Source organism: Heloderma suspectum, chromosome 2, assembly GCF_057233095.1.
Source record: "Heloderma suspectum isolate Gila_16-S chromosome 2, 16-S_ref, whole genome shotgun sequence".
Taxonomy (NCBI): Eukaryota; Metazoa; Chordata; class Lepidosauria; order Squamata; family Helodermatidae; genus Heloderma; species Heloderma suspectum.
Genome location: NC_139459.1, coordinates 105547121 through 105574512, shown reverse-complemented (window position 1 = coordinate 105574512; position 27392 = coordinate 105547121). Strand labels below are relative to the sequence as shown.

Sequence of the window (27392 nt, the reverse complement as noted above, 5' to 3'; positions counted from 1 at the left end):
GTGTGCTTCCCACTGTACAACTTGATTTCTGCTTTTCTTATGGTTGCCATATTGGCTTCTAGCTAGTTTGCAGGCCCCGAGTCTGCTGCATAATTGTTGTGTAGCTAATACCTGACTTGGAAGTGTTGTTAGAATTGTGTCTAGAAATGATTAATAGGGTTGAGATAATACAATGTTTGGTTAATCTGCTTCTGGCCTTCTGTTTTCCAGGCTTCGGATGAGCCTGCTAAAGGGATGGTCACCCTTGCTATAGTTACCCATTATTTCTTCGGGGAAGATCAGAAGTCTCCTCAGTTACATGCCTTAATGGAACGATTTCCCAACTGGACATTTCCTTCAGACTGGGTTTCCACTTATGACCAATTTATTTTTTAAACCAGAAGAAACAGAAAGGTCAATTGTTGTCCCTACATTGTTGGATGCACCTTTTGTTCATAGGGAGTTTAGGCAAATTGGAAGACATAGTATTATTGACAAAATGCTATAAAAAGAATTTTGCCACAAGTGTGTTTCTATGGCAGTTTGACTTAAATAAAAAGATGATGCTCCTGTACATCCTCTTTTGGGTGGTGAGGGTGTAGGAGGGAGGGAGAAGAGGGGCCTGTTTTTTATGCAAAATATCTCCTGTTTCTCCACTTGAATGGCCACTTCACCTGTGTACTTAGGATGAAAACTGCCCTCCTGGAAGTATCCCTCCTGGGCATTTTGCAATAAAAGGGGCTTTGTGTAGGAATTCCAAGCACAATGTAAAATATTTCACAGTAACACAAGTGCTGTCCACCCTTAACATTTTAATTTGATCTGGTAAATTTGATCTGGTAAATTTAATTTGATCTGGTAAATCAGCTAAAGTAAGGCTTTAGCTCAGATACTTTTAAGACTGTATATCATGGAGGATACAGAAGTGTTAAAGGGGATCACAGTTCTGCCATAGCGATGCCCTTTTTGGATACAACCTGTTGTCAAAACTTGTTAAATTGTGATACCAGAGAACTTGTTGATCAATCTCTTTGATTCCTAATTTTACCTGTCCTGGTTGTACTGTTTTTCTGTCTAAACTCTGTGTATCTCCCTCTGGATCCTTGTACTAATGCTGTATTGCAGTGTCTTCTTGAGTAGAAGCTGGATCAGCCCACCTTCTGCTCACTGCTCTATGGCAATCAAGCAGCATGAAGGCAGACACAACATACATATCCAATGCAAACATGTAGCACCGTCTTGTGTATTTCTAAGCACTGAGCCACCACTCTGGCCTTCTGTATGCGTGTGTTTTTGTTGTTACATGTTGATTGGTAGTTGCTGAATTATTGATTATGAACCTTTTTATTATTTATTTGACTGCCTGTGTGCTTTTTCATAATTCAGTGGAAGTTGTGAGCTTTTATTGAAATATGGAAAAACTCGATAGGAAATCAACTTGCATTAGTACTTTGATTCCATGTCTGAATGTATAGAATGTGCATTTATCGAAGATTTGGAGTTGAACCAGAGACTTGGAGAGTAGGGTTTGCTTCCAATAACTGAGTTTCTGTTTCTTCCTCTTCCACTGATTTTCTAAGGCTCAAATCCTGTGGTCCTGGGAGGGCATCCTGGGGGCCATAGGACAGAGCAGATCTCCCTCTCAGAGGTTGATCTACCATTGGAGAAGGAGGTCTGCCCTTGCCAGCTTCCCTATGGTGAGTGTGGACACCTCTGCAGTCCTTGCAGCTTCAGCGTCTGAGAGGGCAAAAAGGGGATGTGCACAAGGCCGCAAGATCCAAAGCCTTCCTGTTCCCTGAAACAATGCAGCAAAACTCTGCCAACCAACCCTGGAGCCGGCATAGTTAATTTTCCTCCCAGTGGAACCATTGGCTCCGGTGGGGGGAGGAGGATAGGTGGGAAAGGGAGCCCAATGTGGGAACTAAAGGAAGACAAGAAAAGGTAAACAGATGCTCCTTCTCTTCTGTCTAGGCAAAGGCAGCTTGTTCACCTTGGGTTTTCCCTCCCTTGTGTTGTAGGATTCCTCTGTTAATGACCCAAATGTTCAAAGCCCCAAGATTTCAGTGCCTGGAGAAAATGTGTTTCGAAAGGAGAGTATGCTTGCAAGACACCCCTGCCCCCCCCTTTCATTACTCCTAGAGCAGAAAGGAAGCTGTAAGCAAGTTTCTTTAATTGAGAGCCATCTGCTGGTCAAAGGAGCAAAATGTGAAGGGATATAAAAAGCATAAGACAACTTGTTTGAAATCAAGTACTTGCTGTCCGCATAAAATAACAAATGAGGACAGAAGGTTCAGATCCTGTCAAGCAGTGCTTTCTTGGATCTTTAGGGGAAAAAATTAGAATACACGAAGTACCTCAAATGGCAGCCACCCCAGCCTTTCTTTCGCCCTCTTTCAGTTCATTGTATTTTATTCATTTTCACATCTAAAGAGGGAGAGCGTGTCATTGTATCTGCTGTTCAGGTCATGAGCGTAACAGGGGCTGGACTATTCCTCTACCATATAAAGTGTAAAACCAGCTCTTGCCAAAATGCTCAGAGAAGTTCTTGTAGATGCTGTACAAGAGTTCCTATAGAGAAGCTATACTGCTGTGAACAAGTCTGTAGTGCGTGGGGAGGAAAGCAGTGCTGGGTAGGTAGTGTCATGGCCTTTCGTTAAGCTGTAGGGGCAGGGTCTATGTTTCTGTTGCCCCCTTGAGCTCATTGAGACTGAGGCCTGTGGTGTTGCTGCCATGATGCCAAAGCATAAAGGATCCAAACCATGAGGGGATGTAGGGCCTTTCACAGGGGATTGCGATTAAACCATATGCAAAAGGTAATGTGAGACTTTGTGCAGTCCTTTACATGTTTTATTCAGAAGCAAGTTCCATTCATGCCACTGGATTCCTAGTAATGGTGATCAGGATATTATCTTAAACCTCTAGTACTTCATCTTGACTGTCAAGTGGTCTATAGTTTTCAATTTTACTATACAGGTAAATTCTCAAAATGAAGATTTGGCTTGTCACTTTAAATAAATCAGGAGCAATTCTGAATTGCATCACTGTTGACTTGTTCTGCCTCCGTGTGGGAAATGTTGCATAATTATAACTCACAAATGGGTTCGGATAAATGCAAACCTAAAGTTACACTAAATGCATGAGTGCCCCCCCCCCCTGATTGGTATCTGTGCATTTAGCTCCCCCACCCCCTCTGTCACGGGTGCTACAATTTGCCTTGTAGTGTGACATCATAGCCTGCACTTTACTCTCTCTGCTCCACATGATTGGCTGCCAATAGCAAGTAAATGCAGACTGTCCTGACATCGGGACACGAGGCGTTCTACTGGTCATTACAGACAGGGGACCCAAGTGTATGGCTGCTGTGGTGCGCCTGCATCTTTAGTGCAATATGTCATTTGGCCTTAGCAGCATTGCTCTACGCGTTGAAGCCAAACATTCCAGCAAAGCTGACCAAACATTGTTGTTGTTCAGTCGTTCAGTCGTGTCCGACTCTTCGTGACCCCATGGACCATAGCACGCCAGGCCTTCCTGTCCTGCGCTCTCTCCCGGAGCGTGCTCAAGTTCATATTCATTGCATCGGTGATGCTATCTAGCCATCTCATCCTCTGCCGTCCCCTTCTCCTTTTGCCTTCAGTCTTTCCCAGCATCAGGGTCTTTTCCAGGGAGTTTTCTCTTCGCATTAGGTGGCCAAAATATTGGAGCTTCAGCTTCATTATCTGTCCTTCCAATGAGCACTCAGGGTTGATTTCCTTTAGGATGGACTGATTTGACCTCCTTGCAGTCCAGGGGACTCGTAAGAGTCTTCTCCAGCACCACAGTTCGAAAGCATCAATTCTTCGGCGCTCAGCCTTCCTTATAGTCCAGCTCTCACAGCCATACATTACTACTGGGAAAACCATAGCTTTGATTAGACGGACCTTTGTCGGCAAGGTGATGTCTCTGCTTCTTACTATGCTGTCTAGGTTGGCCATAGCTTTCCTCCCAAGGAGCAAGCGTCTTTTAATTTCAGGGCTACAGTCACCGTCTGCGGTGATCTTGGAGCCCAAGAAAGTAAAATCTGTCACTGCTTCCATTTCTTCCCCTTCTATATGCCAGGAAGTGATGGGGCCAGATGCCATGATCTTAGTTTTTTTAATGTTGAGTTTCAAACCAGCTTTTGCACTCTCCTCTTTCACCCTCAACAAGAGGCTCTTGAGATCCTCTTCGCTTTCTGCCATTAGGGTGGTATCGTCTGCATATCGGAGGTTGTTGATAATTCTCCCAGCAATCTTAATTCCGACCTCTGATTCATCCAACCCGGCATTTCTCATGATGTACTCTGCATATAAGTTAAATAAGCAGGGTGACAATATGCAGCCTTGTCGTACTCCTTTCCCAATTTTGAACCAATCGGTTGTTCCATGTCTGGTTCTTACTGTTGCTTCTTGACCCTCGTACAGGTTTCTCAGGAGACAGGTAAGGTGGTCTGGTACTCCCATCACTTTAAGAGTTTGCCACAGTTTGTTGTGATCCACACAATCAAAGGCTTTAGCGTAGTCAATGAAGCAGAAATAGATGTTTTTCTGGAATTCTCTTGCTTTCTCCATGATGCAGCGAATGTTGGCGTTTTGATCTCTAGTTCCTCTGCCTCTTCTAAACCCAGCTTGTACTTCCGGTAGTTCTCGGTTCGCATACTGCTGAAGCCTAGCTTGTAGGATTTTGAGCATCACCTTGCTGGCATGTGAAATGAGCGCAATTGTGCGGTAGTTTGAACACTCTTTGGCGTTGCCCTTCTTTGGAATTGGAATGTAAACTGACCTTTTCCAGTCTTGTGGCCACTGTTGAGTGTTCCAGATTTGTTGGCATATTGAATGCAGCACTTTAACAGCATCATCTTTTAGGACATAGTCTCTGATAAGATACGCGTGAACTCTTAGCCCTGAAGCAACTGGTCTTGCATGTAGTATGTTCCCTTCAATTTAGAAACTTTCTCTAGGGAAAGAAGCATAGAGTTACAGATATTTTGCATCGTAACGTATTGCTCTTGCAATGTGTGTTTAAAAATCTCACAGTGAACTTTTTTATACAGCTTGTGTTCTCCAACAAAAGCAATTTGGAGAAGTTTTAAATCTGTACATCTGAAATCCACAAGGCCTTTTCCAAACTGATTTACATTGTGCCTCTAAACTTGTGTAATGTTTAAAAATGACTCTGCATGATGTATATAGGGAGCAATGAAAAATACTTAAATGTCTAAGAGCATGCTAGGAACATCAGGGCAAATAACAACTATTTTGTTCCTTGGAAAAAAACACAGCTTTGCCCAACTCAGGTTGTATCTTTCATTAAGTAGCAGAATGAAATAGTAGGTCGCCTTTTTTTGTGAACTCCTGCCTTTGACACAAAAATACTTGTTCAGCACGTGAATTCTGTTATTGACAATTCTATCTTGTCTTCCTTTGTTCTAGCATTGCACTGAATTCCCTAGTATGGAGCTGTTCAGCATAAAGTTCTGAATGACGAAATGAGTTTCTGTGATCAAAATCCTGAGCTTATTGCATAACAAAGCCATTTGCTTTAATGTAGCTTAACTATGGGTCTGGCTTATATAAATAGCAGATGAGCTAGGAAAACTGAGTTTAAGACTGTACCACTTCAGACTGCATTTAGAAGCTCACATAAATGTTCCTCCACACTGAAGACATAGATAACACAGCAGGGAGATGGGGCTTAGCTTAGCCTACCTTAGCCATCTCTCAGCAGTGCTAGCCTTCTGTGTACACAAATCATTTTTTGTAGAGCAGCATTCCACCTGTGAGCCTTCACCTGTTGTTGGATATTAAGAGATACAGGCTTACTAACCCATCTTCTGTTTGAGAACTAGGCCATAGCATACAGAAGTATGCTACTGGAACAGTTTTGGGGAAAATACACAAGAGGCCAAAATGGAAATGGAATGTATGTAAAAGATAACTGATGCTAAATAAAGTGATTTTATGAATAATTTTTGGTTTGTGGTCAAGTCTGCTGTTTAGGTAACTTTACTATAGCTAGAATCAGGCATGTTATACACAACTGAATTTTTCTAGGTTTCCATCTTAGTGGCCCCTGCTATGGGACACTCGCACAAACTGCTGCTTAAAACGAGTGCAGAAGCTCAGAGCCAGGGACCAAATGTGACCCACCTGTGGTCTCAATCCAGCCATCTGATTCCTCAGATGGTCATACCCCCTTTGTCCTGGCCTTACCCTCTTTCCCACAACCACTGATCATTTGGTGGTTTCCTGGCTTTTCTGCAGGTTTTTCCCCATTCTAAAAGATTGAAATGCTTCTCCGAAGGCTTGGTTACTGGCAGTGAGAGCATTGCGCTAAAATATGCTGGGGGTTTTGTATTCTGACCCCACCCTTTTGCCTCACCCACCACTGGAATGCAGGCCCCAAGAGCACCTCCAAAAAGGTATTCAGCCCTAGGGCTGAAAGAGGTTTGCCAGCCTTGCCTTAAGCTGTCCTGAGGGCAGTTGTCATTAGAGCTGTTTTTAAAGGGAAATGAGTATTAGTGGGGAAATAGCTCACTGGCAGCAGCTTCATTTAAATAGTTCTTATACCTGGGTCTTGGAGCATATATTTATTTATTTATACAGTACCATCAGTGGACATGGGACCTTGAAGTTACACAAGCAAAGGGAGTTTACAATCTAAAATTGACAAGGAGGGGAAAACAGGGAGGGATGAATGTGGACTGTTAACATGTACTTTGAAGCTTGTTTGCCATTAGGAATGAGGATTAAGATCTTAAACCAGAAGTCATGTGGATAAGGTTGGTTTTGAAGGGAGGTCTCAGGAGAGGGATGGCACTATGTAACTGCTTTATTTGGCAGCAGGAGCTCCATGCATAGGGTTCTGCAAGGGAGAATAGGCAGAGATATTTAAGGAAACAGGAGACTTTGGTCAACTGAGGATGATAGAATTGGAGAGTGGAAGCAGGGACACAAGGAAAAGCAGGGGGTAGAACCATGGAGAGTTCTAAATAGGACAAGGAGCTTGTCCTGGATATGGAAGAGGGTGGTAGGCTAGTGATGGGCTCAGGGAACAGGGTGTTGCATTGTCCGAGCAAGAGCTGGGTGAGTTTTGGATAGAGGTGACAGGGTTGAGGGTCAAAGTTATCACTAGTCAAGGTAGGAGATTATCAGATTTCACGTTGAAGATCGAAAGGAATGGATTTCTGCAATGTTATATAGGGAGAAGTGACCTAACATGGGCAATTTTCTCACATTTCACATTCAACGTTAAAGCCAAGGTTGTGTGACTTGTCAACAGGGTGGATTGTGATGTTGATTGATAAAAGGGCTTGAGGAGAGGAAGGCATGGGAGGAGAGTTCAATCTTGGATGCGTTGAATTTGTGATGGTGAACATACCTCCAAGGTATGCTGTCTCTGCTTTTCATCCTTCCATTGAGGGGTTTTCAGTCTTGCATCAACAGCAAAGAGATTTCTAAAAAGGATTAGGAATCTGGCACCACCTGTTCATTCCACAGTACCTAGCTGGAGCCTGTCTGTGGTGCTGAAGGTGCTGTCATCCAAGCCCTTCAAGCCCTTGGTGGCCGCGGACTTGCACCTTCTGTCCTGGAAGGTTGCTTTTCCGGTGGCCATTGGAAATGGGGGACTGGCAGAGGGAAGATATAGACAGGTTGCTACCTGTAACTGTAGTTCAAGTGATCATCTGTGCATTCACACATATGGGCCCTCTGCCTGCGCAGAGCCTCGATTCGGAAAACCTCTGTAGCTGAGGAATTTTGGCAGGAACGCTTCCTGCACCATCCCAGTGCGCATGTCCCTAGCAGGTTTCCACCTATCCCCTCAGTTCTCTTTCGACTGCCATTGTGGTAGCAGCCTTGAGACCATTCCTTAAGACTAACGTTGTGGCCTCAGAACCGAAAAGAAATACCTTCGGTACCCAACATCGTACACAAGTATGACACCGAAATGGGGATGGTTGGTGGGTTGTGTGAATGCACAGGTGACCACCTGAAGAACTATTTACAGGTAGCAACTTGTCTTTCTTTGTGGTCTCTGTGTATCACACATATGGACAAGTAGCAAACTAATGTACAAGAAGGTGGGTCGGTGTCCTATAACAGCACAGAGGAAAGGACAGCACGACCAAAAGTACAGTCAGCTCTTGCTCGAACATCCAGTCGAGTGTGTCGACCAGCTTGCAGTGTGACACAGTTCAAGGATGGCAACCCCCTGTTGAATGTGACTGTTGTTACACAAGTAGAGTGAGCTCGGACTGGGGCAGACATTTTGAGTCCAGTCAGTTCATATGGTAACTCAATACTCTTCATGACCCAGGAAGCAAAGTGCTGAGTCAAAAGTGGCTGGCCTTTACACTTGCCCCCATGACAGATGAACAGGTGAGGTGAAAGTTGAAACTGTTCCGTCCTTGTAAAAGGCCAGTGTGCATCAAACATCAAATGAATGCAAAGTCAAAAGCAGAGGATGTAGATGGAGAAGTGAAGAATGCAGACAGAATAATGTCATGATTTAAATAAAATTCCGATACAACTTCAGTAAGAAAGGGTCTGGTCTGAGGATGATCTTGTCCTGATGAAAGGTAAGGTACAGCTGGTGTACCCTGAGCGCACAGAGCTCACTAGCATGTCATGCAGATGTAATGGCCACCAGAAAAGCAACCTTCCAGGAGAGTAGGTACAAGTCTGTGGTCGCCAAGGGCTTGAAAGGCTTGGATGATAGCGCCTTCAGCACCACAAAAAGGCTCCAGTTAGGTACCATGGAATGAACAGGTGCTGCCAGATTCCTAATCCTTTTTAGAAAACTCTTTGCTGTTGATGCAAGACTGAAAACCCCTCAATGGGAGGATGAAAAGCAGAGACAGCAGACAGATAAGCTATTAAAACATGACAACTCCTTTCTCAAAAAGGGTCAGAAGAAGCTGGAGGATTTGGTGCAAGGAGCACCAGACCAGGTGAAAACCTTGAGCCTGAGTGAAAGACAAGAAAGCAGCCCATTTCCTTGTGTAGGAGCTCTGCGTAGAAGGCCTCCAAGCAGCATCAAGGATTCTCTGTATTGATGCAGGAACGGAATCAGTCTGAGTCACCCAGTCTTCAAGGCCATCAAGTGAAGAGTCACAAGATCTGGATGCTGGACCCTCCCATTCTCCCTTGTGAGGAGGGATGGGCACAATGGGAGACAATGATATAGTCCTTGAGCCATTCTGAGTAGCGGAGCAAACCATGGTTGGCGAGGCCACCACAGCATCCAGATGATGCACCTGGTACCATCCATCCTGATCTTTGCCAGAACCCTTGTAATCAAGGGAAAAGGAGAAGAAAAAAAAGGTAATACAACACTCCCATCCCTTGGAGAATGAAAGCATCTCCCAACAAACCCTTGCTGTGGCCCACCCAACTGCAGAAGGCTTGGCAAACAGCACTGTGTTGCATGGCAGAGATCCACCTCCGGTGTGCCCCAGAGGTGAAACAAGTCCCTCAGTACCTATCCAATTCCCATTCGTGGGAGGTCAGCTTGATCCAGCTGTGTTGGTTGGCCAAAACAGCATCCACTCCAGCAACATGGATTGCAACCATTCCGATCAGATGAGGTGAACACCACCAAAAGACCTAGAGTGTTAGGTTGAGGAGCAGAAGCAATCTTGAACCCCTGTCCTTGTTGAGGTATGCAACAACTGTAGTGTTGTCCAAGGTGACCTGGACCAGTCTGTTCACCAGGTCCAGCTTGAATGCCTAAAGAGCCTGTTTTATGGCTTTGAGTTCTAGAAGGTTGATATGTTGCTTTGTTTCCGAGGCTGACCATTGCCCTTGGATCATAAGGTCCGAGCAGTGGGTTCCCCATCCCAAGAGCGACACATCCGTAGTTACTACTTGGGATGGAGAGGACTGAAGGAAGGACATGCCCTCTGAGAGGTTGGCTGGCACCATCCACCACTGTAAGGAGTTCCTACTGTCCCACAGAAGCTGCAGTTTGGTCTGGCGGGCGTCGCACTTGGTATTGAAGTTGCGTATGAGCCAGTTCTGAAGAGGCCTCATATTCAACCAAGTGAGGCAGACCACAGATGTCATCATAGCCATAAGGCCTAACAGCCACTGAATCTTGAGAGCTGAAATGGACTTGTAGCGATTTAGCTTTGCTGCCAACAAGATCAGCACCTCCATTTGATCCCGGGGGAGAAATGGTCTGCCCAAGCGGGAGTCTAACAGTGCCCCAATGAACTGTAGAGCTTGGGGCAGTTGCAGATGAGACTTCTCAAGACTGAGGCAAAGCCCAGGCTCTGAAGGAGATTGCAGGTCACCTCTATCGACCAAATAAGACAGTTCTGCATCAGCACCACCAGAAACCAATAGTTGATATACAGGTACACCTTGACACCCTGCATGGGCCTTCTGTACTGACTCCAACACACTGTCAGGTTTTGCACTGAACAGTCCCTGACCATCGAAGGGTAGATCCTTGATGCGTGATCTAGTTTCTTGAGGAAGGCCAGCTGACCTTGACCAGGTGTGGCGACGTAGAGCGAAGGACACAATGAGGACCTTGAATTGCAATCAACTTGATGGTGAGATGTCTTTATTGGTTGCCTTGACAACTTCATTGCCTTGGCCTGGAAAAGGAGGCCTACTTCCTTCTTATCATCCAGTAAATGTTCAAAGAGACAGCCAGCTTTATCCCACTATAGTAGCTGATACCCCAACATTGCTGTTTGGTAATTTGAGATTTTAAGGCCCATTGCTGAGGAGGAAGATAGGCTTCTCCCAAGTAGGTCAAGGTGTCTGCCTTCTTTATCAATTGGAGAAGAATGTGCTGTTCCCCTATGCAGCCTCTACCACCATTGAGTTTGGGGCAGGGAAAGTATTCTGCGCTGGCTTCTTGTAAATTATACATTCCAACTGCTTTGATGATGGTGGCACAGTGGATGTGGCTTTCACAGACTGTTTTATAGTCTCTTCCAGGGCAGGAAGGAGGGGTATGGCAATAGGCTGAGACAATGCAGCCTTCACCACATAAAAAACTGGATCCTGCACTGCGGAGGTTACTGGTTAGGTTTCCAAACTGAAAGCCTGAGCCACTCTCATCTTCTGATTAGAAAATTGTCCAAAGTCCTCTCATGGTGAGATGACATCATTTGACCCAACAACAGCATCAGGTGAGGAAATGGACGTGGGACAGGAGGACTGAGACATGGTGTCAGACTGATAGCCTTCCATACTGGAGAACGGCGATTTCCCCAGCGGTGCCTGTGGTGGAGATTGCTTGTCGCTTTCCTTGCAGGGAAGTGAAGACTCGTCATCAGTGTTAAGCTGTAACTGTGGCTGTAGTGTGGCCAGTGGTTGCAGCAATGGCTGTAATGTAGCCAGTGTTTGTAGTGGTGGCTGTAGCGTGGAGCAGTTGGTTGCAAAGCAAGGGTGTTGGTACCTGGATTCCTTGCTGCGGTTGCAGAATGGGTTAGAGATTGAAGGAGGCACTCAAAAGGTATCCTCTCAATCCAGAGGTCCTGACAAGGCAGCTGATGGATGCTGACGGTAGCGACTCCCACCCCAATATGGAAAGTCAGGATGGTGAGGGGTGTCGTATGGATCATATGGATCATACTGATCCTCATTCCAATCACGGGGTCTCCTGTATCGAGAATCCCATGTCAAATGTCTCTCCCAATCAGAGAAAGGTGATCTGGACTGATCTCTATCCCAGCTCCGCTCATAAAGACTAGGGGGATGATATCCGTTGAAGGCGGCAACTGAGTATAGTAAATCTGGAGATCTCTGACATCGGTCTTGAGATGTCCCGTACCATTGTGCCCAGAACAGACGAGGTGGCAAAGTGGATGGACCATTTGGGAACTGATTCCTGATATCACCCTCCGATGTACCAGAGGCACTGGGTTCACTATTGGAATCAGTGAGAATAACGCTGGTGGAGCAGGAGGAGTGGTCAACGATATAGGTGACCACGTTCAGTCCCAAGCCATTGGTGGAGCAATGGGAGATGTGGCTGACACCTGAGGTCAGTCGATCCAGAGATGCAGAGCCACAATCGGGATGAGCGGTTGGCAGCGAAGAACATGCTTGATCCCAAGGTAGGGTGCTGGGAGACATGGCTGATGCTGGAGGTCAAGTTGCCTAGGCAGGATCAGGAAGAGCGGTGGGGTTCCAGGGGCACACTCAATCCCGAGTAGTCACCCAACTTTTTAGAAGTCTTTTTCTTCTTTTTAGGTTCTAAAGAAGACAGACCATCCTATTTTGAAGATTCAGCCTTTTTGGTTAGTTCCTTAGCCAGTGAGAATGTCAAAGATCATCCCAGAGCAGGAGGATCTTGTGTACTTAGGCGAGTACAATGTTGAAGGAAAGGTATCCGTAGCACTGGGGCAGGCTCCTGCGTTGGCTTCTCCACCGTACCTTTTCGCCCCTCAACTGCTTTCAATGCTTGATTCCAAAGAGTGGCTTTTAATCCATCAGAATGATTTTTCTTTGCCTGCTTCAAAAAGCCTTGGCAATGAGGACAAGCCTCAACAACGTGCCCTTCTCTGAGGCAAAAAAGGCAAAGAGAATGCCCGTCAGATGGTGGTAATTTAGCCCCACACTTTCTAAACGTGGGCCATATGGTTGTGAGAGTGATCGCGAGATCGCAAAAAACAAAATAGAAATAAAAACACAAAGATTAAAGAAATACTTTGATAGGTAAGAAGGTAGAATAAAACCTCCGCTTTGAAATGCTTTCAGATTGAACTGAACGCAAGAGATGTTCCCTCATGAGGCTACCACAATGTCAGTCAAAAGAGAACTGAGGGAACAAGCAGGAACCCACTAGGGACATGTGCACTGGGATGGTGGAGGAAGGGTTCCTGCCAAAATTCCTCAGTTATAGAAGTTGCCTGAATCAAGGCTCTGCACAGGCACAGAGCCTGTGTATTTGATGCACAGAGACCACAAAGAACTGGACTCAAGAAGTACAGCTAGACATCACCAACATATAGGTGGTACTAAAAGCCAGGGGATTTGATGTCACTGAAGGAGACAGTGTAGAGAGAATACAGCAAGAGACCAAGAACAGAGCACTGGGGACTCCCAACAAAGAGACAGAAGGCAGAGAAAAAAAAAACCTTACGTCTCAGTGGAAACAAGTGAGTGATCTCACAAACTGGCAGAGAACCAGCCAACAAGAGTTCCGTAAAACCTAAGGCATGAAGGGAATGAAGCAGGAGATGGAGATTTGAGTTGATTGAAGGCAGCAAAAGTTAACAAGGATAGGAGCAGAGACCTTTGGATTGGTCAGCAAGAAGATCATTGTGATCTTGGCAATGGCAGTTTTAGGAGGGAGCAAGAGTAGAGTTGGAAGAGAAGTCAAGTTGAAGATTGAACAGCATACACCAGGAGTTTAGAGGGAAAGAGGAGGAATCAGCCAGTAAGAGTATGGGATAAAGGAGAGTAGGTGGTGTTTTTAGAATTTGGGGGAAGGTGGTGGCATCTTTGAATACAGTAGCAAGGGAGCCAGAGAGGAGGGCTAGGTTGATGAAGTGGTAGACGGGGCAGATTTCAATTAGGACTCGGAAGGGAATATGATCAAGTGGGCATGTAGGTGAGAACAGCAGACTAGTCATAACGGGTTCGGTCCAGGATCTGCCTTCTACGAGAGGAAGGGCTCCGCTCACAGAAGATCCCTTTGCCAGATTTTCTGGGATTTTCCTTTCCTCGCACGACACAGCTCACTCCATTCAACAAGATCTAACTGTGCAGCATTTTCAGGGGGGTGGAGGGACTGCTATGAGAAGGAAGGGGTGGGAAATTTCACCTGCTAGTGCAGCTGATCCAGCTTAAATCTGGATCCAGCCCCTCCTCAATAAATACTTCCACAGGGTGGGTGGGTAGAAGAAATAGGGTGGTATAAGGAATGTAGTAATGGAAGCCTCAACCTTATAAATGAAGGTGGCAACTGAGGCATGGACAAAGGCGAGGAAGAATAGGTAGAGGGATAGGCCTCTCTAGGAATAGATGTGGATCAGCATAGCCATGTTGCTTTGCCAGCTAGCAGATGAACAGGGAAAATGGAAGAATCCTTCTGGGACCTGTAAGTGTGTCCGCTACTCTATTACTATAGCCAAAAGACTCCAGGATGTGCCCCAGCAAAGTAGAGCCAGGCTGGATCAGGATGTAGTAAGAGACCCTGAGACAGATTATAAAGAATGGGAGCATCCATGTGGGTTTTATTACCAAGATGAAAAAGGAGACAGGGAGAGGAGAAGCAGGGCCATTCCACAGCCCTGCTGAAAACTACTACATGTTTCCTCTTCCTTTCCCATTCCTTTTGTGTGCTGTGTCATTTTAGATTGTAAGCTTGAAGGCAGGGACAGTCTTGTTTTACTGATTGCACGTAAGCTATTCCAGGACCCTTTCTGGCTGAGGAATGGGACAAAAATACAATAAACAAACAAACAAACATGTTCTCTTCTTGACAAATTCAGAACTACCAGAATTAGATATGGTTTTTTTGCTCTGAATTAAAAAAAACCAGGAGAAAAATGGGATGACAAACCATGTGGGAGACCTTGAGGTCATTATGTTGTTAAGTTTCCACTCAAGTTACAAATAAAACTTGCAAAGATCCTTCAGCCTTTGTTGCTGTTGGAGATGCTGGGCAAAGACAGAAATACTTGAGGGTTCACACTCTGAAGCCGTGAGGTTGGATCCAGGATCTGTCTTCCATGCGAGAAAGGGGCACAGCAGTACTCCTATGTTCCTAGTCCTGAGGTGGTTAAGAAACAGTATAAAATTGATGTAATATTTCTTCCTAATGGAAAAAAAACCCTATACTCTTAGTAAAACACAAAGCAGCATGTCAAACTAACAAGAAGTATGTCTAGGTCATTTCCACCCTTTGTCATTTTATTTAGAAGTTATTGCACATGTACCAGCACTAATGATCTTACCAACAGTAAGAGCTAAGCAACAGCAATAAAACGTATCCAGTTACATTTATCCATTAAAAGACAATTTAACCTTGTCTTCTAGAGAAAGATACAAAGTGATAACTAGTAATATTTTTGCCCCATTTGGAAGTTCAGAATTCATATAGAGAATTGCATGATCAAATTGAGTAACTGTACCAAGGCTGCTGACAGTGACGCTCCCAACTCCTGTATAAATGATTTTGGTCCATGTCACTATTCACTACACCCACATTATAAAAATAAGTGTTAGTTTTTGTATAAAAAGTAGAAGTGTTGTGTTTCCTCCAAATTGTACAGTACAAACCAACCAAAATGTCTAAATTTTAATACTGTTACAGGTATTTAATATTACACATATTGGGGACAGCAGAGAGAAAAAATAAGTACCTCAAAGCAACTATGAGACACTGCTGCAGCCAGTTTTTCATAACATCGTTGTATGAAAGTTAAAATAAACATTTGTAATTAGTTACATGTATATGCATTATAAAATATTTGCAAAGTGGTATATACACTGTACATTGTCGTTATGAAGCCTCAGTGGCAGGAGTATATAAGGTGGTTGTATTTACATAAAAACTAGTCTTGAGAAAAGAATTTACAAGTGAAATAAATAAGAATCTTCAGTAATTTGTTTAAAGTTCATTTAGAATACATCTGAATAGGTCCTTAACAAAATGAAGCCCAGAGCAACTGATATTACTCTCATAAAGAGCTGATGAAAGTCTGCCGCATCCTAACGGAAGTGCAACTTTGCTTTTAGTTTTCCTGGAGTTAAAGGTACAAACATGCACGATCAAGAGGGGCACCCCTCCACTGTGGTACAAGCACCAAAAGCATAAACAGTAACCTTGAAAATATACAAGAGTATTCACAAAACGTACAATGTATTTTACAGTTCTTTAATACAAAATATTTAGTGATATCAAACAGCATAATCTACAGAACAGAGAGCACCTAGCTCAATCAGGCCATCATTTCCTTTAGGCAATCAAGCTAGACAGAATGTACCAGTTTTCATCCTAACTAGCTTCAATGTCGAATTTTCAAAGTTTGGTTCAAAAACCAGGCAAGCTGAAAATTAGACAAACACTCCTCTAAGTATTGCCTCATTTTCCAAGGGGACTGATTAATTTAAAACCTTCCCCCAACATTAGGTTGCAGCTTTCTTGCATCCTAAAGGAACCCAACAATGATTTGGTGCACTGATAGAGATGTCCTTCTGCATGATCAGGAACTCAAAACATGAGGAAAACTTTGAGGAACAGAGGGGAATAGTCTGAACGACAATATTTTCAAAATAAAATATCTTGGTATGCAAACTACAGTGTTGTTGCTTTCCATATAACAATCTTATAATCAAAAGAGCCAAGACTGCTTATTGGGAAGCATTCACAGAGTTAAGGAGGTTCTCTAGTAAATGCATACTAAAAATTCAGCATTAAAAAAAAGAAGTATTATTGAAGGCTCTGATTACTCTCTTCCAAAAAAGCAATATTCTTAAATGCCATTGTTATGAAGCTGTGCTCTTATTAATATGATCAGCCAAAAGTTTCAATGCTGTCAGGATACTGTGCAGTCATAACTGCCTTCCTGGAGTGGCTCCTCCTCCCCCTCCAGTCCAATCATGTCCTCATCATGCCGAATCGTGGTGCTACTGCTAGTTTCACTTTGAGGACTGGCACTGTGGCTAGCTGAACTTCTGTTTTCTTCTGCCCTCGGACTGGCTTGTTCTATCACCCTTGATAGGTTCACAGGCTGGAAGGCTTCTGGTTGCACTTGTTCCTCAGCTATCTCACTCAGCTTCTGGAGTTGTGGCTTGATGATAGTTAAAAATGGCTTATACCCAGGGCTAAAGAACATCAAGTACAGAAAAAAGCTATTTTAGTTAATTATCTTAAAATTCTAATCCAGGCTTTAACCATTTCCTGGTCAAGATTCAGTGTGCAATGACTAAGCAAACCCAAAAGCTGTGCTCATAAAATTAAGGATTGCAAAAAGCTTTCGAACAATGGAAGTCCTTTATGTTACCCATATGGTGTCTAACTCATCCTTGTTACCATAAAAACTGGAACTGTGCTTCCACCCCACCCCAAACACACACTGCAAGATACCATTGATGGACACACATGCCACTGCTTATTCTATGGATAAATATAACACCCTGTTTTCACACTAATGTATACTTTAAAAAGCTGTCACAAGCATTGTGCTGTCAGAAAGTGTCAGCAATTGAAATAGGGCTTGAAAATATATTATTCCTTGTAAAGCCTTTCTAGGCATTGTACTTCAACATACAGAATTCCTGACTTGAACAGTTTCAACATTATGGGGTAATTTTTTTTTAATACCTACTTCACAATCCAGTGTACTTAAACACTATGCTAAGCAGTATGCAGATTTAGTTGGCAGACAGACAACAGGCTCACAAAACTTACCAGTCTGTAGTAGTCCATCTATCTACTGCCTGCAACCCTGTCTTAATATTCTGCAACATCTCGCCATCAACCTCTGAAGACTGCATTAGGCTAAAAACCTGGTTGATGATTGAAGATTCACGGAGAATAAGGCCTATAATAATGCACCAGTCCAGACATCCTGCTTCCATAAAAATATGAAGCAAATACCTATAGAAAATCAAAAAGTAACTTTTAAAGGCAAGAGAAATCTGTACCCTCCCATATGATTGCTGTCCTTCCTTTGTCCTGATCTGCTAAGAATGGTTCAAGGGACATTTCAAATACTCATCCCTTGAATACAAATTCCAACCTAACTTACCGCAGCTGAACTTGCGATTTGTGTGGCCCTTTACTGGCAAGCTCCAAGGAAATATGTTCCAACTCTGATTGTGTTAAATTTAATGTGGAGAAGTTTTCATCCACCACAGTCCAGTCTCCATCCACTATAGAACTTGTTTCTGTCAAGTCTGTTGTTGACCCAATACTGCATTCATCACCTGTCAAAATACATTAAACTGCATGTAGATGTTTGAAAAATGATGTATTTGTACAGCAAACCCAACAGAACGAGGTCCTCAGTTTTCAAACTGTGTTCCAGGGGGTTCCGCTCAATGAGAAGATCAGTAATGGCAGACAACTTTCTTGAAAGAAAGTTTGCCCACCACTACTAAATTTCCCTGTAATACACAGTCAAGGGGAGTTCTCCAGCACCAAGGGCACATTTGGGAATTTGAGAAACTGCCACAAAATAGCTCCCTAAGTGGATGTGGCGAGTCACTTAATGGCTGCAGTGGCTATTCAATATTTGGCTAGTCAAAAGTGAGCTAAGGAGGGTGAAGAGGGGAGAGAGAAAAATAGTGAGGCTAAAGGCTGGGAGGGAAGATGAAATAGGAGACAAAGGGGTAGAGGGGAGAGAAAGAGCAGGACTAGAAGCTGGAGAGAAGAGAAACAGCAAGGTAAAAAGATTGGGAGAGAAATAGTGAAGCTAGAGACTGGGAGAAACATGAAGGCAAAGGGGTAGAGAAAGACCAAGGACAGCAGTTAGGAGGGGGAGAAATAGCGAGCTAAAGAGATGGGGAGGGGATAGAAATAGCAAGGCTAGAAAGGGAGAGAAAAAAGAATGCCATAATGTTTTCCAAGATTTTTATTAAAAGCATTTTTTGAAGGGGGCAGGGAGTGGAGTGCCTTGTGTGCTCCCTTGGAGGTCCCCACAGGACTCCTGTTCTAGGGTGTGCTCACAGTTTATGTAGGGTGACAGTGAGGCCCAGTAAGCCTATCCAATGCCCCAAGTGAATTCAGCAACCACCCTAGAATCGTCGATAGTATACAGAGGTTCTATGGCAGTCATGCAGAGGTTCTCCAGCACATACGCTGACAACAACACTGCCTGTGAAGTCTAGCTGTACAAGACAATTGGACTGGCACAAAACGATAAAAGAAGCAGCACATTTAAATAAGAAGAATGGATTGGGGATTCCCAGGATGCTATTCTAGAATTCAGCCAACACAAATCTACGATATTAAATGAAGAATATCTTGAATACTCCCTGTGGAATTAGGCTGTTAAAACTATTTCTGAAAGACAAACTGTTATTTCTTCTTTAGCTTCTCAGAAACCCAGTCAAAAGTAACATGTTACAATATGTTCATAAACAATTATATTTTCACCAGGTCTAGGATAGCCAAACAGATTACATATGAAAGAGATAAAGGATCTCATAGAGACAAGTAATGACTACAGACTCTGATGATGCTGTGTGATACACTGAAAATGCATTAGGCAAGAAACTGGATTGCTTCTACACACAAGAAATTTTCCTTAGCACCTCTTGACAGCCATCTCCTTTCTCGTCGTCTGAAGACTGATGCAACCCCCTCCTTTATTCCTACTAAATAATAAATCCCATACAGCCGTAACTGTCTGATTTAATGTTATGCAGATTAGAAACATGTATGCAAAATGCATATAGCTCAAGTACACAATTTGGTGAATTGTGACAAGCACACAATATTTAGGAATGATATGTAAGTATTCAAGGATGGTGGCTGAATGTTAAGAAGTGAGCTTGTAGTTCTGTTCAGTGAAACAGAGCTACTACTCTGCTGACTGATACCTTCTAAAATCAAAGCACTTAACCAGGTTTTTCAGATGTTTTCCTATTGACACAAAAGCTAGAAGCTTGCCTGGCTTTTTAACAGAAAAATTAAGACTGTTGTGGTTCTTGTTCCTACCAGATTCTGTGTTACTGGCCACAGCAATGCAGATTTCTAGGTTACCTCCAGGAGTGGCATCATTACTCTTTCATTAAAGAATCCATGGAGAACACTGTTGCGTACTTTTCTCCCTTATTCTCCCTTTAATATTCTGTCTTTTAAGGATAGTTCTCCCAATTTTTCTCATGTCAGGGCTAGATAACATTTTTGGCAAATAATCCTGGAAATAAGAACTCAAATCTCTCATAAATCATTTCCTCCTCTGGCATTTAAGTTGGTCAGACGACAGAATAGTCCTTTCCTACTGGGATTTTTCCAAACATGGATCCGTTTTTTGGATATTTTGTTCTTTTAAAACATTACTCTAAATTTTGTGTTGTTTCTGAGGGAGACCTGCCCCTTCCGTTCTGTTGCTGCCTACAACGTTCCTAGTTTGAATTCATCCTGCTTATAATTGCCAACATATCATTTGTATTGTTTTCTTCTGACATTTATTTTTTCCCTGGTCTATTTTGAGTTCCCGAGAAAGTATAGAAAGGAGACAGCAGTCATAAGATTATCTTTTTAAAATAAAATATAGAATTTAAATGCATTTTTAGAGGATGACTCAAAAGAAAGCCAAATATGGGAATGAAGCAGTCACACACCTTTATTTAATAGAGGTGAGAGGAATGCCTCTTGCATGTGAGGTCCATGGGACGATGCTGCATCCATCTCTCTTTGGGAGGAACTGATGGTACCAAGCCAGCTGTGACTTCTTGGCATATCTGGAATGCCAGTGTCCATTTCCATGTTCAAAAAGCTGTCAGCAGACTGTGACTTTAAGAGTTGCTCACCTATTACTGGAAGTGAAAGCATATGAAGTATCTATAGTTCCAATAGCCAAGAAACATCTTGTCTAAGATTTCATGCCTAATTCATAGAAAGTCCTGGAGAACTCAGAATCAAGTGATACAACCTCTGAGTAGTAGTACAGCCTCACTATACATGAACAATGCCACATATAGTAGAGCCCATGTGTCCCATGATGAAACAGAACACCCTTTTTTCTTTCGTCTACACCAGGGGTGAGCAACTTGTGGCCCTCCAGATGTTTTGGCCTACAACTCCCATAAACCCGAGCCAACATAGCCAATGGTGAGGATGATGGGAGTTGTAAGCTAGAATATCTGGAGGTCAGAAGTTGTCCATCCCTGCTCTATGCATTAATTGTGCAACATTTATAAGCCTTGCATTAACCTCTTCCAATAACTATTTGTTGCATTTTTATATTGGTTGCCTATGTTATTTTTAAAGCTCTTGTGCAGATTAGTGCAGGATTATAGGAGTTTCAAAGCTCTAAACCAATTAAAATATTTTTAATCTAATTATTTCAGTGCAACATAGCTTTAGAGGCCAGTTTGCATGTGAGTTATCTGCCTAGTGATACCAACTTTGGATTTAACACAAATATGGCAGTAACAGGAAGTGCAACCAACTTGGAGATGCAAAGGAATAGGAAGCACAGGGCAACAGCACTTCTGTTCTATCCACATTTATGTCAGACCTAGAGATACTTCCACTTTTGAGTGACTTAAGAGTTGATTATACCTGTCCTGTACTTTCCATTCCTGAGAGGAGAATTTATGGAACAAACTGGAATAATTGGAAATGGCCAAAGAAAATCTTTGTGCAGTTTCTTCAAAGCAGTAACAAAATCCTCCACACGGGCAGCTCTGGCACGCTCCTTACATAACCAGCCGATCAACTCAAAGCCCAGCTGTGCAGCAAAGCAACCAAGGTCCTTAAGCCTGATTTCTTCTAGAAGGCGTCGAGCATGTCGCCAGAGCATCATATCAATGTACATATTCTCAGCACAATCACTGTCCTTACTCCACCTACGAAAGAGAAAGAAGCAGGACAGATGGTTCAAACCAAATTAACTTCTGCTCTACTTTGGATTGCCTTATCTTTCTAGAATATTGCTGGACTACTATGAGATTTCGACATCAAATATAGCATCAGTATTGAAGTGTAAACTCTGTTGTGCAATATAACTAGCCTCTGTTGAAACATAACCAGGAAGAGACCATTTCCTGTTCTGTAGATACTGAGAACATATTTCTACCATAATACAGACGATAAACTATAGTATCAAAATTACCTTTTGCCAGATGGACCAGATGGCATGCTCAAGGCTTTTTGCAAGTTAAACTTGCCAGCTGGAAGGCTGTCTCCAGACTGCGACAAACTAATGCTGCGATGTCTGAAAAACTCAAAGCCACCACTTGAACTAGGTTCCTACATGGAAGAAAGTGACAAGAAAAGCTTATGAAACAGCTACAGGAGGAAATGATCTCTGAAACCTCGGAGAGCAGACATATGATTTTTAAAACTTAAATAATAGATAATAAATCAATTAATTTATTGATAATCTATATCTATGCTTTCCCCCCAGTCATTTGCTAGATATATCACTAATGAACTTGCCTCTAAAAAAGACACATAAAACCTTCTAGTATGAAAACACCCTTGTTTAAGAGAAGCAAATTAAGACTCTTACAAATTTACTTAGGGACTTAAACATGAAAATTTCAAGTTAAAGCTCCTGCCTGTACTGTTTAAATGGCAGAGAAGCAGGGATGCTGGATAATTTTTTTTGGTCTGTATTTTTAAGTGAGCCAACCTAATGTGGATTTCCTAGACTAATACACAGTTATCCTTCAGATTATGCACTTCTCTGAAGTTTGCAATGCAGTTCTTGGCTCAAAAAATGCATTTTGGTACAAAAATCCATATTTTACCAGAAGTGTGTACAATTTAAATGAAAATTCTTGAATGATTTTTTTTTAAATACAGAAAATAGGATTACGGGATTTAGGATTCAACCCATGCAAAAATAACACAGACTGGAAATAGACAGATCCATCCATCCCTGTACAGAAGTTAAGGTATCCTACAATCTCACATATCGTGCTCACTTACAACGTAGCTCCAAGTACCCACACATCCCTTTGGTCTTTCAATCCTAATCTTCTTCCTCTCCAAGTCTGGAGTAACACTAAAGCTAAGCACACCACAGGAGCAATAAATACCCAGCTGTACAGTGCTTTCCATGTAGGCTTTAACCAAGTTGGGAAGAGCGGCACACGTGAGCAGTGACAGGATGCATGTGTGGGGGATGAGGTTGGTTCACACAGAACAAAGAGTGAAACAGGATTGGGGGGCAGCCAGACCTTGGAGCAAGTATCTATTGTTGTGAGACAGACAACTTGGTGATGGTGCGCAGGTTTCACATATGACTGTGCTTTGCAAGAGACTGGCTCTGCTTAAAATGAACTAAATATTTAGGATTTACAACTAGAGCAGAGCAAGTCTTGTGTTCTGATAATAAGAAAATAGTTGCTTTGTTGGCTTTACTTTTGGTTAAACATGCACAACACTGAAGATAAACTTCCCAACTGGAGTTTTGTCAGAATTAAAGGTTTAGCATTTACAAACGCACAGCTTATTAAATGTTGACATAGCACTAATTGCAGCTTCAGTGTTTCTCACAACTTGCAGAAGAAGAGGACCAGGGCTGAGAGACGAAGAAAAAATGTGAGTGTACGAAGCCCAAGTTGTAAGTGAACAAAATATGGGAGACTGTTCGCAATCATATAAGCAGTAAGGATTTTGAACCATGTTATTACTTTCTTCTCTCACTTTAATGTAGCTTTTCTAGTTTGACATAACATAATTATATAGCTTGTTCTTCCATTCATCTAAAGATGGAACAGATAATGCTTTTCAACGCTCATTTAGCTCATTTTCAGCTGTGACTATATATGAAATTACTTCTTGATGATTACTTAACCTATCTATGGCAGATTAATCACCTTCTTAGCATACCTGAGTAGTTGGTGTAGGAGGAGGTGTCTCCGATTCACCAGAGCCAATGGCTTTCAGAAATCTGATCATGTGCCGACAAAGATCCCACTTTCCCTGCTCCAAAGCAGTATTGAATAGCAAAGTAGCATGCTGTCTACTAACTGCTGGAACTTCCATGTTCTACAAGGAACACAAAGCACTTTCAAAGAGAAGCCATCAATGTATTTGTTGATACCTCATTTCTCTTACTATGTCCAAAAAATATAACTCTGATGGAAGGAAGCCCCAAACCTGAGAATTACAGGTGGAATACACTTCAGACTACATTGTTTCCACTTCACTGCAGGAATCTAATGGCCATGGGCCCAGACGCTCCACGGCTACCACAGGACTGCCAGTGGGAATGCACAAGGCCACCAGTGGGCTTTTGAGCCACCTCAGGTGGCCTGGAGATCAACTAGTGCCTCCACAGGAGAACTACCACAGGTGATTGCATGGGAGCCACTAAGCAAGTTTGATTGCTGAAAGGCAAGATGCTACAGATGTTAAAATCCTCTCCCTCCCATCTCTCAGAAATCTTTGTTTCAGTCCTTCAGTAATAAAAGCATACTTTTTTACAGAAAGCAAAATAGTTTTGTCCTTTTGTGGAATACGCTTACACCAAATCTCTTTTGGAACAGAATGACTGAATACAGTTACCTGCAGAATGATAAGGTAAGACGCAGCAGTGTCTAAGTCCTGGGCCATTAAGCACTCTTCAAACAAGTCTTTTGGATTTCCAACAGCAGCAAAGAGATAATTCCACAGGGCATATTCTGTCTTCCTAGCACAATGAACAACTGTCTGCAGGAAGAGGGGGAACTCTGTAATGAATTTAGCCACAGTGGGAAGTAGAGGGTCGGGGATGGGATCCCGTGAGGTAGCTTCTTCTTCCAGCACTTCATGAAGCATCAGTTCTAGCACATGAGGAAAATACGGTAACGTAGCACAGGAGTGAGCCAAAAGCAAGGCTTGTTCGCCTAGGTTCCTCACCAAAAGCTGGCGTAAAATGTGATGGAGGTAGATCTGAGATGTTCTCTCAACAATACAGAAAGGGAAGAGAACCTCTAAATGTTCTATAGCACTGCTGTGAGTGTATAAACAGTCATAGAGCACAGTGTCATTGACAGCACCAAGAACCAAGGCATCTTCGAACAGAACAGCCAAGGGGTATATGTTAATGTGGAAAGGCAGCATGATCCGTCTTGACAGAAATGAATGTGGTTTGCGGTGGTCCCTGGGAAACAAAGGAAGCCAGACTTTCATACCTGATCCACCACAGCTGAGCCACAAAGCCTCCAGTAAGTGTCGTTTCTGTTTGTTAGAACGGCATGTAGTCCAAACATTTTCAACTGACTGGGCAAGTACAACTGGAGCACAAAATGGCAGCTACAAACACATACACAAAAGTAAGTGCATTAGACTATGTTCTCCTATCTTTCCACACGAGTTCTTCTATAAGTTGTGTATAAGGCACACAGAAGCTATACCTCCACTGCCATCTCTTTCCCTCCATAAACATGACCACGTGTTAACATTTATATAGTCTTCCCAGCCCCCCTCCCCAAGTCTTCACATTTCTCTGTTACCCCTAAATATTTTTCCATACCATTATTTTACACAATTTAAGAAATAGCAGAGTTCATCCTCTATTATTCTTCACCTGATAGTTAACCTCCATTTTAACATGGTGGCTACATAAGCTAGGGGTGAAGGCTAGATTTGGTAAAGAACTACAAAACAAGTAGCTCTATATAAGTACCGGCTATGAATATCAGATTCCCATTTTTAGCCCCGTTTCCATCTTCATTTGTGAAGATACTGCCCCGGTTCACACAATTATTTGTGTTTTTGTGACAAGGGTATTTGTGACAAAGGTATTCGTAAATAAATAGCCTTGTACATTAGTTGATCAGCTCTAGTTAATCAGAGTCAGAGTACCCATAAGTGGCTTCGGTCATTAGATACACACAATGAAAACACAAACTTTTAAAACAGATTACAATAAAAATCAGAGCCAAAAGTACCTACAGATAATTTGCTTGTAAATAATTCAGTAACGTTTAAAAGTTGTAGCCATTCATCTACAAATAATTACTATTGCTTTAATTACAAGGTACACATGGCATGATAAACTAATATCATTACATTGCACATTCCTTCTACTGTTTTAAAAGATATACTGATATTCTCATAAATTAACTCACAAGTTTCCTTTGGTTGGGACTACTGTCCTTTTCTCGTATCTGTGGTCCAGATCGATCCCTTTGCACCATAATTAATTGCCCTGCTAGATTTAACATAATGCTCTCTGCTTCGCAGGCCTTAAAGAAAGAAAGGGCTGTATTACTTTTTTCAGCTCTGCAAGATCTGCCAGATGGAATCCAGTGACATTTTCCTGCTAACGGAACTGCTTCTGTCAGCAAAATCAGAAAGGGGAGATTCCCCTTTTCCCCTGCACTGCCCCATACACCCTCAAAATGTGCTCTGGAGGACTGGAGAGCTGATTTTCGGGGGAGGGGGCACAGTGGGTTACAGCTGGAGAGGAGAAAGTTCCATGACATTGGATTCCATTCACCATGTTCATGATGAAGTGCAAATGCATCACCAAAACCACATCTATAAAAGCATTCACCCACATCCAGTTCACCACTGATCACAGACATGAATTTGAGGACCTCACTGTTTCACCTCGATTTGATGAAAAGGAGAAACGGGACAGGGTGTCATCAGCATACAGATGACACCAAATCCTATCCCCTCTGACAATTTCTCTGAGTGGTTTCATGTAAATGTTAAACATAATGGAACCTAGTTCTGGACCCCAGGGAGACCCACAGGATAACTTCCATAGGAAACAGAAATAGTCTTCATCACCATCTTCTGGAAACTATCCTCAGGAAAGCGCAGAAACACCTCCCTCTAACATCTATTCCCACAGAGCAGGCCATAAAGATACCTGTCAGGAATGAATCTGAGCATGTGGAGATGTCTAGCAGCTCAGATTCAGAATGGGAACAGCCAGAACAGGGGGAGGCTCCCTCCCTAGTGAGCTCAGATATGGCAAGGCCTTCTTCCCAAGACCTTGACTCACAGATGGCTCAGCCTGAACAGCCCCCTCTTCCTCCTCCATGAGAACCCAAGTTTTGGGGGAGGAGGGGAGTGAGGGGTGTGGCTTGAGGGATGCTAGGGTCCATCGTGGAGCGAAGCGGGAAAAGTCTGAGGCGGAGCTCAGGCAGTCCACCAGGATGGTTATGCATGAAAGCCTACGTAAGAGGGAGCCGCATGAAAGCCTACGTAAGAGGGAGCCACTGTAAGGGAGAAGCATCCCTCTGAAGCCAGTCTGACTCTGGCTGAGAAGTTCTTGTTTAGACTGCTGGCAACTTCTCTAACTTCCAATTTGGCTCCTCTATTGATATTCGTAATTGTGTGGATTAGCTGTTTTCATTGTAGTCTGAGAATATCCTAGAATTTGCATTTGTAAGGAAGCTAATGTTAACTAATGAAGTAGTGAGCCTGAAGCCCCCCCCCCCTTCTTTCAATGAAGGTAGTCAATCAGGGTGACCAAAAACAGTCTCAGTCACAAAGCCAGGTCTAAACTAAACTGAAATGGTTCCAGAAAATCATTTTCATCCCAAAGCACCTGGAGCTGACTGGCCTTTTTTTAACTTGCCTCTTTCAATGAGGCTGGAATATGTCCCCTCCAACAAAGATGCATTAATCACCATGCTGATCATTATTTATTTATTTATGATGCTTCTATACTGCTCAATGTAACATAATCTCTAAGCGGCTCTGGTCAACTAGATTGGCCAACATTGTTTGACTGGCCTCCACCAGCTAAGGAGGACAAAGGCTGAGAAGATGCAGACTTCCCCAGGTACCTTGTCTGC

The 27392-nt window shown here is 43.0% G+C and overlaps 2 protein-coding genes across 6 annotated transcripts in view; one reads left to right on the top strand and one right to left on the bottom strand.

The window, feature by feature from the left end:
• The window catches only part of ERMP1 (endoplasmic reticulum metallopeptidase 1), a 56712-nt gene extending 50750 nt beyond the window's left edge, over positions 1-5962 (top strand). For 2 of the 4 annotated variants that reach the window (XM_084834462.1, XM_084834463.1), the window contains one exon: positions 211-3017. In XM_084834462.1, the coding sequence (XP_084690588.1) occupies positions 211-375 (165 nt within the window). In that variant the 3' untranslated portion in view covers positions 376-3017. Of the gene's footprint in view, positions 1-210 lie in introns of all 4 variants that reach the window. The other 2 variants (XR_014787776.1, XM_084834461.1) reach the window with 2 other exon arrangements.
• Positions 5963-15255: 9293 nt separating this feature from the next.
• Positions 15256-27392, bottom strand: part of RIC1 (RIC1 partner of RAB6A GEF complex) — a 62369-nt gene continuing 50232 nt past the window's right edge. For both annotated transcript variants that reach the window (XM_084834459.1, XM_084834460.1), the window contains exons 18-26: positions 25707-25823; positions 24160-24888; positions 23482-23640; positions 21755-21891; positions 21202-21488; positions 20259-20453; positions 17717-17894; positions 17377-17565; positions 15256-16790 (exon numbers count right to left, since the gene is read on the bottom strand). In XM_084834459.1, the coding sequence (XP_084690585.1) occupies positions 16502-16790; positions 17377-17565; positions 17717-17894; positions 20259-20453; positions 21202-21488; positions 21755-21891; positions 23482-23640; positions 24160-24888; positions 25707-25823 (2280 nt within the window). In that variant the 3' untranslated portion in view covers positions 15256-16501. The remainder of the gene's footprint in view (positions 16791-17376; positions 17566-17716; positions 17895-20258; positions 20454-21201; positions 21489-21754; positions 21892-23481; positions 23641-24159; positions 24889-25706; positions 25824-27392) is intronic.